Genomic DNA, 14803 nt, shown 5'->3' on the forward strand with positions numbered 1-14803 from the left:
GACGGGACAACGAGGAGTCCCCGGTGTGCGGGGCAGGAGCGGGAGGAGGGAGAGGAAGAGCAGCTGGAGGAAGGCTCCGCCAGGACCCTGGACAGGGCTCGGCTTCAGCACCACGGCCAGCGGCAGCGGCCCCTCGGGCGGCGGAGCCTTCGCGCGGGATTCCCCACGCGGGATTTCCCCGCCGGCCCGGCCCGGCCCGGGGGTCCCCCGCGGGTGACACCGCTGTCCCCGCCGCGCCCGGCGGCCGCTCGGTGCCCCCCGGTGCTCCGCTCGGTGGCACCACGCGGGACTGGCCCCGCGTGGGGGGGTCGCGGGGGGCTCAGAGGCCGCCCCCGGCCCCGGCTCCCCCCTCGGGGGGCTCAGAGGCCCGGCCCGGTTCGGGGGCGGCGCGGGGGCGCCCCGGGCACGGCGCGGGCGCGGCGGCGGGCGGCGCTGTGCCCCCACGGCCGGGGCATTGTCCGCCGCCGGAAATGGAGCCGCTGGTCACTCGCTCGCCCTTTGTCCCCGCCGGCCCGGGGGCGCCGGGCCCCCGGCACGGGGGGAAGCGGGGCCAACGGGGCCGCCGGGGCCGCGCAGCCCGGGGCTCGCACGGTGCCGGGGTGCGCGCCCCGCTCGCGGGACGCGGGATGGGGCTGGGGGCGCGGGGAGCCCCCGGTGTCCCGGGGAGCCGCCCCCTCCCCCGCGCTGCCGGCTCCCCGTCCCACCGGGCCGCGGCTCGCAGGTGGCTCCGCTCGTGGGGAGGGGGCGCGGAGGAACGAGGTGGGAGCTCCCCACGATGTCCGGGGGTGCCGCCTGCAGCCCCCCCCTTCCCCGGGTGTCACCTCTTGCCTTGACAGGTGGCCTCGCCCCTAAGTGCCCTAAGTGTGGGGGGGTCAGCCCACAGAGCCCCCCCCCCCGGCTGCAAATCCCTCCCGGAATGTGTCGCTATTACCGGGGGGGTTAATTAGGATCACGTGGGGACGGGATGGCGGAGCAGGGCCCGGCGCCCCCCGGCCCCGCGGGTGGGTCCTGGGTGGGGGGGCGGGGGCTGCTATTGTCTGCGAGAATTTGGGAGCCTTTGAAAAAACCCTCCCGCTCCCTCCCACCCCTATTGTTGGAGTGAAGATGGAGTCAAACCTCTCCCGGCTCCCTCCCGGCGGGGTCTAAGCTGGGTTTTTTTGTTGTTTTTTTTTTTTTTTTTTCCTCTTTTTTTTTTTTTTTTTCCTTTTTTTTTTGGCTGGCCTGATACCCTCAAAGCTGGCCGAGGAGGAGGAGGGAGGAGGCGGTAACAGCCACAACTCGGAATTTGCAAGCGAGTGTCGGGATGGGGTCTGTTTCCAACCAGCAGTTTGCAGGTTAAGTTATATTATTGTCGCAGCCCGCCTCGGCTCCGCGATTATTAATAACGAGGGCAGAGCCCGGCCGGGGGGCGCAGGGACCCCCCCGACCCCGGCCCACCCAGTCCCGCTGCGCCCCGGCAGCGCGGCCGGGCCCGGCGGGCCCCTCTGCCCCGCGCAGCGCCGGGGGCTCGCAGGGGGGAATTTCTCGGGGTTTTTTACCCCCCCTCCAGCCCCAGGATGACCCCAGAAGTTTGGGGCCGGTGGCGGCTGCCGGGGGTGTCTGGGCGCGGGGGTGGGACGGTGCGAGGGGGGGATGCTGACGGCGAGGGAGAGTTTCTCCAGCGTGGCTCGCTGGGGGCAGGGGGGGTTTCGGGTTGGTGTTTTGGGGGAGTTTTTCCCCTTTTATCAAGTTTTGTTTTGATATTTCGATTTTCGAAAAATAATTTGGCTATTTTTTTCGTTACTCGTTTGGTCTTTTTGTGTGTGAGTCTGGGATTTTTTTTTTTTTCGTTTTTTAACATTTTTGAGGGAGAAACGGATTTAGGGCTCCCACCGCACGCACTGCCTGGGTCGTGCTGGCGGGAGCCGCCTTCGTTTCCGGGGGTGATCCCCACGCACACGCGGAGGCAGAGCTCACTCCCTGCTGGTTTTTTTCGGGCGTTTGGGGATTTTTGGGGCGTTTTCCAGCCCGGCACCCCGAGCAGGATCGGAGGTTCCTGTGCGGGCCGCCCGGCTGGGTGCGGGGCGGCTGGGCCGGGGGCACCCGCGGCTCCTCCGCCCGCGGCTCAGCGGCTCCATGGGTCTCTCGCCAGGTGCGAAGCCGGGCGAGGAGCCGGCCGGAGACTCGCCCAAGGCCGAGAACGAGTCCCAGCCGCTGCACGGCTCCGGCATCTGTAAATGGTTCAACGTCCGCATGGGCTTCGGCTTCCTCTCCATGACCGCCAAGGGCGGCGCGACCCTGGACTCGCCCGTCGATGTCTTCGTGCACCAGGTAGGGGCCGGAGCCGCGCGGGGTCCCGGGGAGGGCAGGGCAGCACCCTCCGGAGGAGGGAGGTGGCATGGGGACCCCGGGCCGCGCTCCGGGCGGGTGGGAGGGCGGGCACGGCCGCGGCCGGGGCTGCTCTCCGGGACCGGCGCTGCGAGGCGATGCCGAGCGATTTCACTTTGCCGTCGCTGCTGCTGAGGAGCCCCTCGGGGCCGGGGGAGCAGGTGCCCGCGGGGACGCCGCTCGGCCCGCGGGGGACTCGGGGAACCCCGCTGCTACCCCGGTAGCCGCTCCCGGAGCGCCGAGCCCCGCCGGGATGCGGCACCGGGAGCTCTCCCGCTGCAGCTCATCCCGGGACCGGGCAGCTCTGCCCGCGCCCTTTGTCCCAGCCGCGGGTGGCACAAAGGCGTCGCGTTTGTGTCCCTGCGGGTCTGTGTGACAGTGACAGTCCCGTGCCCGCTTCCGACCTTGCCGAGCGGGGAAGCCCCACGCGTGTCGGGGACCCCGCACCCGGGGAAGTCGCGGACGAGGGGCTGAACGCCCCGGATCTCGGGGGAGGATGCGCCGGGAGATGCCCCGGGGCTGGGGAAGGGGCTTGGAGATGGGGCCAGAACGGGGCTCAGCGCCGGCTCGTGTCTGTGTGGTGCCCCTCGCCTCGGGACAGCGGCTGGGGGGCAGAGCGAGCTCGAACGAAGGGGGCGCGGGGCTTTTCGGAGCAAACACGGGGGGTCTGAGCACATGACTGTGAGCAGCGCCGTGGTGCTGGCTCTGGGGAGTCCCTGGACCAGCCGCCTGCAGTGGCTGCGGCTCTCCACGGGCCCAAAGCCCCCCAAACTGGGCCCATCCTGGGGGCTGGGGGTGCAGGACTGAGCCCTGGGCTCTGAGGAGCTCCCGGGGGTCGCTCACTCCCCGCCCTCGAGCGGGGGCTGCAGGCAGGACCGGCAGGGAAATGATGGCCAGGGGAGATGCCCGTCCCTTCTCCCTCGGCCGTGGCACGGGCAGAGCGCCTTGGCAGGAGCTGCTCTGCCAGGCACAGCTGGTTTCGGAGTCAAGGGCTCCAGATCAGCCGGGGGAAAACAGCTCCTGGTGTTCTCCAGAGAGCAAATGGGCCTTTGCATCTCAATGCGGCGCAGCGGGACCCAGCGCTCCCGGGGAGAGCCTCCCGCCCTGCTCCGGGGGGTTTATTGCCCCCAGACAGTCTGGTTTCCTGATTGCTGCTGCTCGCATTCCTGCAGGGGACGGGAATTAGCTGGGGTGTCTCTGTCGGGAGCGTCCCGCTGCCCCCGGCCTCCCGGTGCACCCCGGTTCCTAAATCGGGGGAGCCGTGGGACCCCAGAGATTGCAGCGTTTGGGGAAAAGCGGTTTGTTTGGGGTACAGAGGGGCCGGGGGTGTGGGGGGCTCCCCGGTGCAGCAAAGGGCTTTGCCCCACCAGCAGCTTTGGGCTGATGGAGAATTCTCCTCCTCCGGGCCGGGTTTCGCCTCCTGCTCCTCTCGCTGGCGGCACGAAGTCTCTGCTCTCCCGCAGAGGCAGCCGGAGCTGCTCCCGGGGTCTCTCCCACCTCAGGGGGAACAACTCACGCTCCCACCGCGGCCTCGCTGCTTTCGGGTGGCTCGCAGGGAATCGGGTCCCCGTCCCGATGCTGTCCCCACCCCGAGCGCCCCGAGAGCCGTGTCGGCTCCGCTCCCGGGGAGGGAGTCAGGGCTGCGAGGGCAAAAGCCACCAAAAGCCACCAAAAGCCAGCGGGGCAAGGCTCAGGGCTCGGTGTGCCCCGCCCAGCACCCAGCACCCCAAACCAGCTCTGGGGCTTCACTCTCCAGAACCCCTCAAACCCCGCTCCTTCCCCTCCTCATTTACATATGTGAATGATGACCCACAGGAAGTAATTGTGGGAGAAAGAAGGGAATTGGCCTCTTTAGATCTATTAAATCACTTTATTACAGGAACCAGGTCTGAATGGCCCCTCTCTGCGGGGAGCGCGTCTCCATCTCCCTCTGCCTTTATCTGATCACAAAGAGATTAAAATCTCGGCAGGACAGGAGACTAACAGGGCTCCTCGGGGCTGCCTTTCCCTCGCATTGTGAGCTAAAAATGAGGCATTTGGGTTCAAATGCCTCCCCTGGACACTGGAGATGGATTCATTTGGGGGCTGTGAGGAGACGGGAGGGATGAAGCAGAGGGGAGCAGAGCAGATCATCCCGGGGAGGCCAAGGGCTGAGCAGCACCCCTGAGGAGCTGGGGATCTTGGGGTGGCAGAAATTGGGCTGGTGGTCACGGTGAAGGCCCCAAAGGTGCAGCGGTCCCCATGGGATGGGCTCCCGGGCTCTGAGCATCACTCACAGGAGTGTGGAGCTGCCTGGGAAGGCAACATGGGAACAGGGAAAGGAGAAAATCAAGGCTCGGTGCCGCTGGCTGGAGCTGGAGGAGCAGTGCTGCCCCTGGGCTGGGATCTGGGTCGGGCTCTGGCTGGGGGCAGAGAGGAAGGGGATGTCCAGTGCCTGGAAATCTGCTCTCCACAGCTTGGCTCTGCATTTCTCCCAGCCAGAGGGTCTAAACACTTGGTAAATGCAGTTTGCTGGGTGGTTTTGTTCCTTCTTGTGGTTTTAGCAGGAGATCCTGCTGGGCACCGTGGGCACCCGTGGCCGCAGGGTTTGGTCACTGGCGCCTCGGTCCTGCACGTCCTTGGGGGGACACGAAGCTGGGATGTGGCACTCCCTGGGCAGCGTGGGACTCCCTGGGCACATCCCAGCACGGCAGGGGCTCCTGTCCCCTGGGATGCCCCAGGAGCAGCTCCAGCCCCGCTCGGCCAGGCAGGGATGGGGTGGGATACCTGGGATGGGGATGGGATCCCTGGGATAGGATAGGATCAATGGGATGGGATGGGATGAGATCCCTGGAATGGGATGAGATCCCTGGGGTGGGATGGGATGGGATCCCTGGGATGGGATCCCTGGGATAGGATAGGATCGATGGGATGGGATGGGATGGGATCCAGGGGATGGGATCCCTGGGATGAGGGGGGTGGAAGTGGCCGTCTGGACGCGGGTTTGGCTGAGCCCACCTGGGCTGTCACCCACCTGTGCCGCCCCGTGCACGCAGCCAGGATAATACAAATAATCACCCACGTGAGCATGACGTGAGGTCTTAAAAAAAAAAAAAGAAGGTGTTTGGAGGCAGCTCCATGGCTGAGTGTGCAGGGAAGGCACACAAAGGAGGGAGAGTTTCTCTGTCAGGGAGCAGGAGCCAGCCTTTCCCTGCTGCCTTCCCCTGGCAGGATCCGAGCGGGGCTTTGGGCTGTGCGGGGCTGGGGGCAGCAGGGCAGGGGGGATCCCTGGTGCTCCATCCTCGAGGGACGCGGGTAGTACCTCGCTTTTCCTGCTCCCCGTGCTCGTCCCGCAGGAGCAGGGCCACCCCCAGCCCGGGACAGCAGAGGCGCGCATCCCTGGGGGAGAAAGCGATGCTGGAATCACAGATTAGTTTGGGTTGGAGGGGACCTTTAAAGGTCATTTAGTCCAACCCCCCTGCAAGGAGCAGGGAACCCCCGCAGAGATCCCCTGGGGTAGAAATGCTCGTTGGAATCTCTGGGGTTTTTTTGGGGGTTTTTTTTGTGGTGTGGGGAGATGGGTAGTAGCAATTTCTTTGGTTTTGTTTATTCTGTGTTTGGTTTTTTTGGGTTTGTTTTAAATAACCGCTGGAATGGAATTGTAGTGCGCCGCGTCCCGATGGGAAATACTGAAAGAGAGCGGCTTTATTCCACCCCTGAAACTCCCTCAAGACGCTCACACACACACACAAAAAAAAAAAGCCTCCTGTCTCTGTCTAAAGATTAACTGATGGCCGCAGGCACATCCCTTCCCCCAGCTCCCCCTCCCTGCCCCAGGGAGAGAAAACACCCTGCAAGGGTCTCGGGAATACGGCCCCGGTGAATGGGATTGCTGCGGGATGGAGCCCCGGCCCTGCCGCCCCCACCTCCAGCCCCGGCGCTGCCTTTCCCCCGTTCCCTGCTCCTTTTCTCCTAAGAATTAGCGGGATGGAGCTGAAATCATCAGCGGCAGCTCCGGGCCGTGCTCCTGCCCTGAGACGGGAGCACAAAATTAACACGCAGCCACTGATCCCAATCAGCTGCCCCTGGGAAGTGCAGGAGGGTTTTGGTGGGGAAAAAAAATACAAGCAAAGGAGCTAAAAGGATTTAGGACAGGAAACCGATGGATTAAACTCTGTGGTAGATGCTTTTTTTTTTTTTTTCCCTCGGAATTGGTATCTAGAGTTTAATTTTTCTGACTTGTGGTGGAAAATTGGGAGCAAACATCGTTGCTTCGGCAGGGAAATGTCTCTATTTTGGTTTTGGTTGAAATCGGTCGGGGTCCTCAGGGATGTTGCAGCAGATGACGGCGAGGGAGCCGGTGATGGAGGAAAGCCTGTGTGGCGTTTGTTGAATGCTCCGCGCTCTCCCCGAGGCCTCCAAAGGCATCGCCCTCCTGATCTGCTCAGCGCGCAGGAGGGAACGGGGCGGCTCCTGCTCCGAGCCCTTCCCAAAACCCCAACCCAGGGCAGCACCGTCCCGAGGGCTGCTGGCAGCGGGCAGAGATTCGCTCTGGGGTCTGGGGACAGGGCAGGGCTTTGCCTTTGGGGACACGGGCTGAGGAGGCAAAGGGACATTTCCCGGCTGGCGCTGGCCGCTCGGGTCCCTGCTCCGAGCTGGCAGAGCCCAGCCCTGCCCTGCCAGAATCTGCTCGGGGGCTACTTGCCGTGCCCAGCTGCGGGGAGAGCGGCTCTGCCAGGGCTGGGCTGTGCCCAGCGGCGATGGGAGGGCCCGCGGCTGGAGAACTGGGCCAGGGCCAGCCCCGTGCCAGCCCCGTGCCAGCCCCGTGCCAGCCCCGCAGCCGCTCCCCCGCGGGATGCTCGCACCGGCTGAGCCAAATCTGAGCCCCCGGGATGGCCCTCGGGGGCCGTGGTGGGCTCAGGGGGGGCCTGGGGGCTGCCCCGAAGCCCCAGAGGGCGGCTGGTGGCTTGGAACCGGCAGAAGGAGGAGTCGGGGACAGGGACACTGGCTCTGGGGACACCATCCTCTGCACGGGAGGGTGGGGCTGCACGGTGCCAGTTGAGCCAGAGGTCACCGCGGGCAGGGTACCCAGGGATGGGGGCATGGCCCCCCCGGGGGCTCAGCAATCCCTGGGCTGCTTTTCCTGACCCTCCTCTGCAGAGTGGGGGAAACTGAGGCACGGGCCCTGCCTGCAGCGGGGCTGGGCTGTCCCGAACGCTCTGGGCAGGGCTCAGACGTAGCCCTGGCACAGCCGGGCGCTGCCAGCAGTGTTCCTGCGGCCGGGCTCGTCCCGGCCCGGCTCGTTTGGCCAGGGATCTCAGCTAAAAGGGCTCCGAGAGCCGAGGTGCGGCGGCTGCTCCGCCCCAGGCCCCGCCGGACACAAAGATGGTTTGATTGAGTGGCCGGGGCCGGCTGGGAATAAACGTCCCCTTGTGTCGCGCTGGGGAGGCCGCGGGGACAATGGTGACCCCGGGGCCGGCCGAGCCCCTCCGGAGCCCCGCGGGGTGGGGGGCAGCCCGAGCCCGGCAGTTCGGGGGGCAGCGGTGGCGTTTGGGGCGCGCCGAGGTGCCGTCCCTTCAGGCCGGGTGGGGTGTGCGCTGAGGGCTTTGCTGGCTGCGAGGAAGAGGAGGGATGAAGGCACCCATGTGCGGGGGGGTGGCAGCGCTCGGCCGCTCACGTGCTGCGGCTTTGTCCGCCCTCAGTGACCGGGGGTGCGGGCAGGGAGGGAGGCAATGCAGGGGGAGAGGCGGAGCGGTGCCCGCTGTGGTGCCCGGGGGCCGCCGGTGAAGCCGTGCCAGCTCTGCCCCTGTCCCCCGTCCCCCCGGTTAACGCCGGGCCCGACGGAATCCCGGCCTTGGGCGACGCTTCCTTTGGGATGGCAAGGCTTTGTGACCCCGAGCCCAGGGCCACCCCACGCCCCCCGTCCCACGGGCACCCCCGGCACCGAGCCCGCGGCTCCCCCGGGGGACCGGGGCCCGAAGGCAGCGCCCGGCGGGCGAGCGGGGCACGGCGCTGGTGGCGCGGGGGCTGGAGGGGGTCAGAGGGCCCGCGGCCATGCCGGCCACCCTTCCTCCCCCCGCCGGGGCCTGGAACTCCTGGAATTTGGGCAGCGGGAGCGCGGCCGCCGCCGGCCCTTTGTTCTCGCTGGCCGGTGGCTCCCGGCCCTGGCCCTCCCCTGCGCTCCCCCTCATCCCCAGCATCCCCGGCTCGCTCCAATCCCCCCCTTCCTCTCTTTATTTTTTGGGGGGGGGTGTGGGTGTGTGGAGGCCTGGGAAGGCTCCGGCTTTGTGTGTGGTGTGGGACAGGGGCTCTGGGCCCCTTCCTTTCAGATGCAGGAGGTATGCAGCTAATTCAATGGGCTGCAGTTTGATTACCTATCTGATAACAGAGGAATGCCAGCAATGTGTGTGTTTTGGGAAGGGGGCAGGGGGGATGCGCGGGGACCACCGGCCACTCTGCAGCGCACATCAAAAGGCTGCGGCGGGGGGGTGGAGGGGGGCAGAGCTGGGACGCCCCAGCCTCTGTCCCCCCCTTCCCTGGGGAGAGGGCGTTTCCTTTGGCCTTTTGGCGGAGGGGGCTGGGGGGTGCTTGTCATCCTCGCCCGCTCCTGGAAAATAAATCGCTTCCCCGTCATGTTGTGGCAGCTTCTGCCTCATCCCTCCTCTTCCTCCAAGCGGGGCCGGCGGGCGCTCGGGGCTGGGCTCCGGCAGAGGGGCGGCGGTGCCCAAGGTGGGGCTGGGCTGGGGGCCGCTGGGGACCCCCGGGCACGGCTCAGCTTCGGCCCGAAGCTCAGGGCTGAGCGCCTGGGAGTTTTCATCCCCGCAGTGTAAACACAGCTGGGCCAGCTGGGGCTGTAAACGCCCTGAGAGGAGCCACGGGAGGTGCTCGGCCTCGTCCCCAGCTCCCAGGGCTGCCTCCCGTGCCAGGGAGTGACGCTCAGCCCCTCCTTACCCCCAAACCCTGGGCTGCCGTGGGAGCGGGGTAAATTCCCTTTTTTGGGGTAGCTCCCATTGCCCAAATCACCTCAGGCTGGGGACAGGCCAGGGTGGTGACTGAGCCGAGGTGCTGGGGCACCTCTGGGGTGTGCTGGGCACCTCTGGGATGTGCTGGGCACCTCTGGGATGTGCTGGGCACCTCTGGGGTGTGCTGGGCACCTCTGGGGTGTGCTGGGGTCTTGGGCACAGAGCTCCTGGGCTGGTGGTGCGGCCACTGCCCTGGTGGTGCTGGTACTGCCCTGGATGGGCACAGGGGCCCGTGACACTCTCTCAGGTCGTTGTGGTCATTTGGGACCTCACAGCTCAGGGTCTGGCTCTCCCTTGAGGCAGCAGGAGCAGGGCAGAGAGCAAAGGAGGGTCCCTGTGGCTGCTCTGGATCCCATCCCAGCAGCCAAGGGAGTCCAGGGCCTGGGGGTGACTTGGCCAAGCACATGGGGTCTGTCCCACCCTGAGCTGGACCCTCGGGCACAGAAAGGGAAGGGGAAAGCAGCAGAAAAAGGGGTCTCAAGGGTTGTTCCTCGAGCTCTGCTGTGCTCCCACCCCTCTCGTGCCCAGGGACACGGGGACATCCCTCAAGACCCTGCCAGGAAAAATTCTCTCCTAGAACCCAACAGCTCCACTTCTCCCCTCTCTGTTTTTTACAGTTTCCTGGTGAGATTCGGGGCGGGGAGGGGAGCAGCCCGTGCCTGCCCGTCCCGCACAGCGCTCACGGGAGGCTCGGTGCGGGCAGAACGGGAGAGCACACCCGTGACGGCCGGGAGCTCTCGGCCATGAATGGGGAGATGCTCCATTCATAATCGCAGGGTCGCGCTGCAGCCGCGCAGGCGTTGGGAATGCCCCCGGCAGCAGCTGCTCCTCCCTCTGCCAGCAAATCCCGCTCAGTTCGCTGCTCGCAGGGATGCCGAGCTGGAGCTGCTGCCCCCGGCAGAGCAGCAGGGATGCTCGGGGCACAGGGGGCTGAGAATGCCCTCCGCCTCAGCCCGCTCTGCTCCCCAGGGATTTGTTCTGCTAAAATGGACAGATCACCTCAAAGTAGACGGGGAGGGGTCTCCTGTCACCTCTCAACCCCCCCTGCCCAGCGTGGGCTTTTTGTGGCTCCCCTGCTTTGGTTGTGTGGTGATAACCGGTGTGGTGTTCCTGGAAGGAATGGGAGAAGCTCCCAGCAGTGATAATCCTGTGCCAAATGGCTGCTTAATTAATGATTGCAGGCAGCTAAAGGGCTTGGGCTGAGCTGGGCTGTGCTGGGGGGCCGGCAGTGCCACCCCCAGCCTCCCTGCCTTGCTGCAGGGCCTGCCCCGAGCCCAGCTCGCTGTGCAAAGCCTCGAGATTCTTTTGTATTTAAAAAAACCCAAGGGACAGGCAGAGGGGGACCTTTGCAGCTGCTGTGCCACAGGAGGCCTTTGTGCCGTGCCTGGAGAACACCCAGCCCTGTGCTGACCCCCGTCCTCTCCCTGTGCCCCCTCCCCAGAGCAAGCTCCACATGGAGGGTTTCCGCAGCCTGAAGGAGGGCGAAGCCGTCGAGTTCACCTTCAAGAAATCATCCAAAGGTTTGGAGTCCATCCGAGTGACCGGCCCCGGGGGCGTCTTCTGCATCGGCAGCGAGAGGAGACCCAAAGGGAAGAGCCTCCAGAAACGCAGGTCCAAAGGAGACCGGTGAGGGCAGGGCCGGGGCTGGGGCCGAGCCCCGCGGGCACCGGGAGCCGCCCGGGCACCCCGGGGATGGGCACGGGGCCGCGGGGACGGGCAGTGACCCTTGCTCTGGGAAAGCAGCTTCCTGCGGTGCCTAATGAGCGGCAGATGCAGCTCGGCGGGGAAGGGGCAGGGGAGCAGCAGGGAGGGACAGAGGTCAGGGACACCCCGGGCAGCCCCGGGAGCCCTGCTGGGCTGGGCAGTTTGCTGCAAGAGAAACCTTTCCTTGTGGGAAACCACGGCAGGATGGGAGCCCTGGGGCAAGTTCTGGCCAGCCCTGCATCCCACCTCTCCCCTGGCCGCCTGGGGATGCCTCATCCCAGTTTTCCCGGTGGATGCTGTCCACGCCACTCAGTTGTCCTCATAAACAGGTTTTAAGGTTAATCAGAAAGGAATTGTGAAGGAAAAGGAAAGAGAAAAGGGTTGTGGCCGTCCTGCGTGGATGCAGGATTTAAAATGGACGCAGGGCAGCTCCCTCTGCTCCGGTGTGAGGGTGGCACCCATGGACAGACCTGGGAGGTGCAGCCCTGCGAGGAGCCACCCTCGGCGTTGTCCCCACACGATGACAGCTGGGGATGTCACTCGTTCCTTTGCCTGCTCCAGGGGCATCCCGGGAATGCGGTCTGGGGACACAGGAGCCGGGGCACCGATGGAGCCGGAGGGCCGGAACCCCCCGCATGCCGCGCTGTCCCCGGTGTGTGGCCGCAGCGCAGGGGTTTGCTGCCATCTCCTGGGTCCCAGCAGCACCACCGAGCCCCACTGGCCGCGCTGGAGCTGGGGCTCTGCAGGGACCAACCCTGCGGCCACCGCCCACCCCAAAACTGAGCCCGGCTCTGGCTAAGGAGCCCGGGCACGGTCACAGCACCTTCCCGCCTCATTTCGTTTCTCCTCCCCTCACACAGGTGCTACAACTGCGGCGGGCTGGACCACCACGCCAAGGAGTGCAAGCTCCCGCCGCAGCCCAAGAAGTGCCACTTCTGCCAGAGCATCAGCCACATGGTCGCCAACTGCCCCGCCAAAGCACAGCAGTCGCCCAGCTCGCAGGGAAAGCCCGCCTACTTCCGAGAGGAGGAGGACATGCACAGCTCGGCCCTCCTCCCCGAGAGCCGGGAATGATGCTGGGCGCCAGGGAGAGGGGGCTTCCACCGGGGTGAGAAGGCTTTGGCAAGGCAAGGGGCAGGGGAGGGGCTGGGGAGGGCAGGTGGCAGTGCTGGCAGCGGGGACCTGGTGTCCCTGCACAGGCCTTTCCCCCACGCCCGGGCTGGGAAAAGCCCCGTTAGCATCACGATGGCTCGTTCCAGAACAGGGGAAGGCAGCACCCAACACGCTTCTTCCCGCTAGAAACCCCGAACATCCTCGATTAACCTTTATTCTTTTCCTAAATTAAGCCGGGCAGTCGTGTCTTGGGGAGGAGGAGCAGAGGGGCAGCACCCAGGGAGGAGCTCCTTGTTCTCCCGAGCTCCGCACGGGCTGGGCACAGCCCGGATGAGCCGGGGGGACCCGCTCCTGCCCCTGCCCCGAGGGAAAGGGGAGACGCCCGTGGGCCGGTCCCGCGGCTCCCTCTGCTCCTCGGGGCTTCTCCCTTCCAGGGAGGTGGGAGGATTTATGGTTTTTCCACGGTTGCTCCACTGCTGACAGCAGCAGAGCCCGGGTTTGGGCTCGGTCTGGGAGGAAATGGGTCCTCTCTCGGGGCTGGAGTGACACCAGCAGCCTGTGGGCTGCGAGCTGCAGCCTGGGGGAGAGCAAGCCAAAGGAAAAGAACACTTCCTTTCCCCTGATCCTCCCCAGGGCCAGCCCAGAGAGCACGAGGTGCTTTATGCAGCCAGCTCTTCCCCTCCCAGGCTTCTCCCAGCCTCTGGATCCTGGAGCTGGGGACACCCCCGTGCTGGGGACACCCCGTGCTGGGGACACCCCTGTGCTCCTCCTGCCCAGCCCACGCTGCAGAGCCCGCTGCCTCTGGGGCTGAGGCTCCCCAGGGACAGGGGACGAGGCTGTCCCGGGTCAGTGGCTGCTGTCCCCCCTCCCCAGGGACAGGGGACGAGGCTGTCCCGGGTCAGTGGCTGCTGTCCCCCCTCCCCAGGGCCCTTCCCAAGCCTTGCCTTTATTTATTGGCCCCGGTGGACCCCCCCTTCTCCCGGGGAGCCCCCCGGCCGTGCCAAGCCAAGGCCAAGTGAAAGCTGCACTAGGACGTGCGTGAATGACGTATCTTTGGGTTTGTTTGTCGTCTTTGTTTCTGGGTTTGTTGTTCTTTTTTTTTTTTTAATATAAATATTCTGGTTTTGTATTTTTGTATATTTTAATCTTTAAGAAAAGAAAAGGAAAAAAAAAGAAAAAAAAAAAAGGAGAGAAAGGACATAATTCCTGCAATTTATTCTCAGGTATTCGAGCAATCTCAGGGATAAAATGCCTCTGTAGCCCAGTGCTGGACAGAGAGGAGGGTTTTTTCTAACAGCACAAAGAAATGATGAAGTTTGTATTGGAAGTGTAGATCTACCTCACTGGATGTTTGCTAGGTGGGCTGACGTGTTGTCAAGCTTTTCAAATGTGTTTTTCGGTATGTTTGGGATTTGTTTTCTTTTTGTATTGTAAGGGTCTCTTTCCCTTCCCCATGCACCGACGGAGGCGTGTGGGTCTGGATCCGTGTGTGGGGATGGGGAGCCAGGGGTGCCGCGGGCAGGGAACAGGCGCCAGAGCCCATCAGCTCCCAGCTCTGGAATTTCTCCCAGTTTCTGGTGGCTTTCGAGGGCTGTCCCCTGCTCCTCTCTCCGACTGACTCCCCAGCTGATGGGAACGCTCCAGTGCACCCCGTGCCGAGTGCTCCTGCTGCCCACGGGCTGGGATGCCACGCGGGCTCCCAGCAGGCTGGCGGGTCAGCATGGGGGTCCCAGCCCCACGCAGGGGGACAGAGGAAGGGCAGACAGTGACCGGGGAGTGTTGGGAGACAGGGCTACCCTCAGTCCCTGCCCTTCTTCCCCCTCCAGCTCAGGGCTGGCTGGCCGTGGCCTCCCGGGACAGGGGAGGTGCGACTGCTCCATCCTTTTCTCCTTCCTGGCTTCCCTCAAGTGCTGGATCTCTGGATCCCGGGTTTTGGGGTGCAGGAGAATCTCTGGATCCCGGGTTTCGGGGTACAGAATCTCTGGATCCCGGGTTTTGGGGTACAGAATCTCTGGATCCCAGGTTTTGGGTACAGAATCTCTGGATCCTGGGTTTTGGGGTACAGGAGAATCTCTGGATCCCAGGTTTTGGGTACAGAATCTCTGGATCCTGGGTTTTGGGGTACAGAATCTCTGGATCCCAGGTTTTGGGGTATGAACACTCCTCCTGCAGCCCAGGGGTGCCTGGAGCCCTCCCAGGGAGGGTGTCTGGCCGTGCTGGTGTCTGGCTGTGGGCACGTTTCCTGCTGGTTTTTAGTAGCAATAGGTTTAGCTGTGGGGCAGGGCTGATCAGACAGCAGCACCCACTCCATCCCCAGGGATGGGGGATCTGGGGGGACTCGCTGGGGCCAGAGCCCCCCAGCACGGGGGCATTGAGGGGGATGGAGAGCAGCCCCAGCTGCTCCCTGCCCTGCTCCAGTAGGTTGGGGTGAGGTGGTGGTCTCTTCTTGGGACAGGGGGGAAGGACTTTTATTTTTGTGACTAGCAACGGGATCTGTACAAAACTGCTTCAGGAAAACAGCTTTAGTCTGACGGGGTAAATGCAATAGAGCCTTGGGGGTGGCTCTCGGCCTCCCCCCGGCACCTCGGCTGTGCCAGGGAAACTGCTGCCCCCCTCAA

At 64.9% G+C, this 14803-nt stretch overlaps 1 protein-coding gene across 1 annotated transcript; it reads left to right on the forward strand.

The window, feature by feature from the left end:
* The first annotated feature begins 1303 nt into the window (after window positions 1-1303).
* LIN28A (lin-28 homolog A) lies at window positions 1304-12374 on the forward strand. Its single transcript, XM_038160884.1, has 4 exons — window positions 1304-1334; window positions 2132-2310; window positions 10810-10994; window positions 11933-12374. Exons 1-4 carry the CDS (start codon window positions 1304-1306, stop codon window positions 12144-12146), a joined length of 609 nt encoding a protein of 202 aa, XP_038016812.1. The 3' UTR covers window positions 12147-12374.
* The last annotated feature ends 2429 nt before the right edge of the window (window positions 12375-14803 follow it).

The sequence above is a fragment of the Motacilla alba genome, chromosome 23, assembly GCF_015832195.1.
Source record: "Motacilla alba alba isolate MOTALB_02 chromosome 23, Motacilla_alba_V1.0_pri, whole genome shotgun sequence".
NCBI classification, from domain to species: Eukaryota; Metazoa; Chordata; class Aves; order Passeriformes; family Motacillidae; genus Motacilla; species Motacilla alba.

Excerpts from the sequence above, each read along its gene's own strand:
- LIN28A (XM_038160884.1), top strand. The coding sequence starts at position 1,304 with ATGGGGTCTGTTTCCAACCAGCAGTTTGCAG. Across the intron at positions 2,311-10,809 it reads TCGATGTCTTCGTGCACCAG|AGCAAGCTCCACATGGAGGG; the intron begins GTAGGGGCCGGA and ends CCCCCTCCCCAG. Across the intron at positions 10,995-11,932 it reads CGCAGGTCCAAAGGAGACCG|GTGCTACAACTGCGGCGGGC; the intron begins GTGAGGGCAGGG and ends CCCCTCACACAG.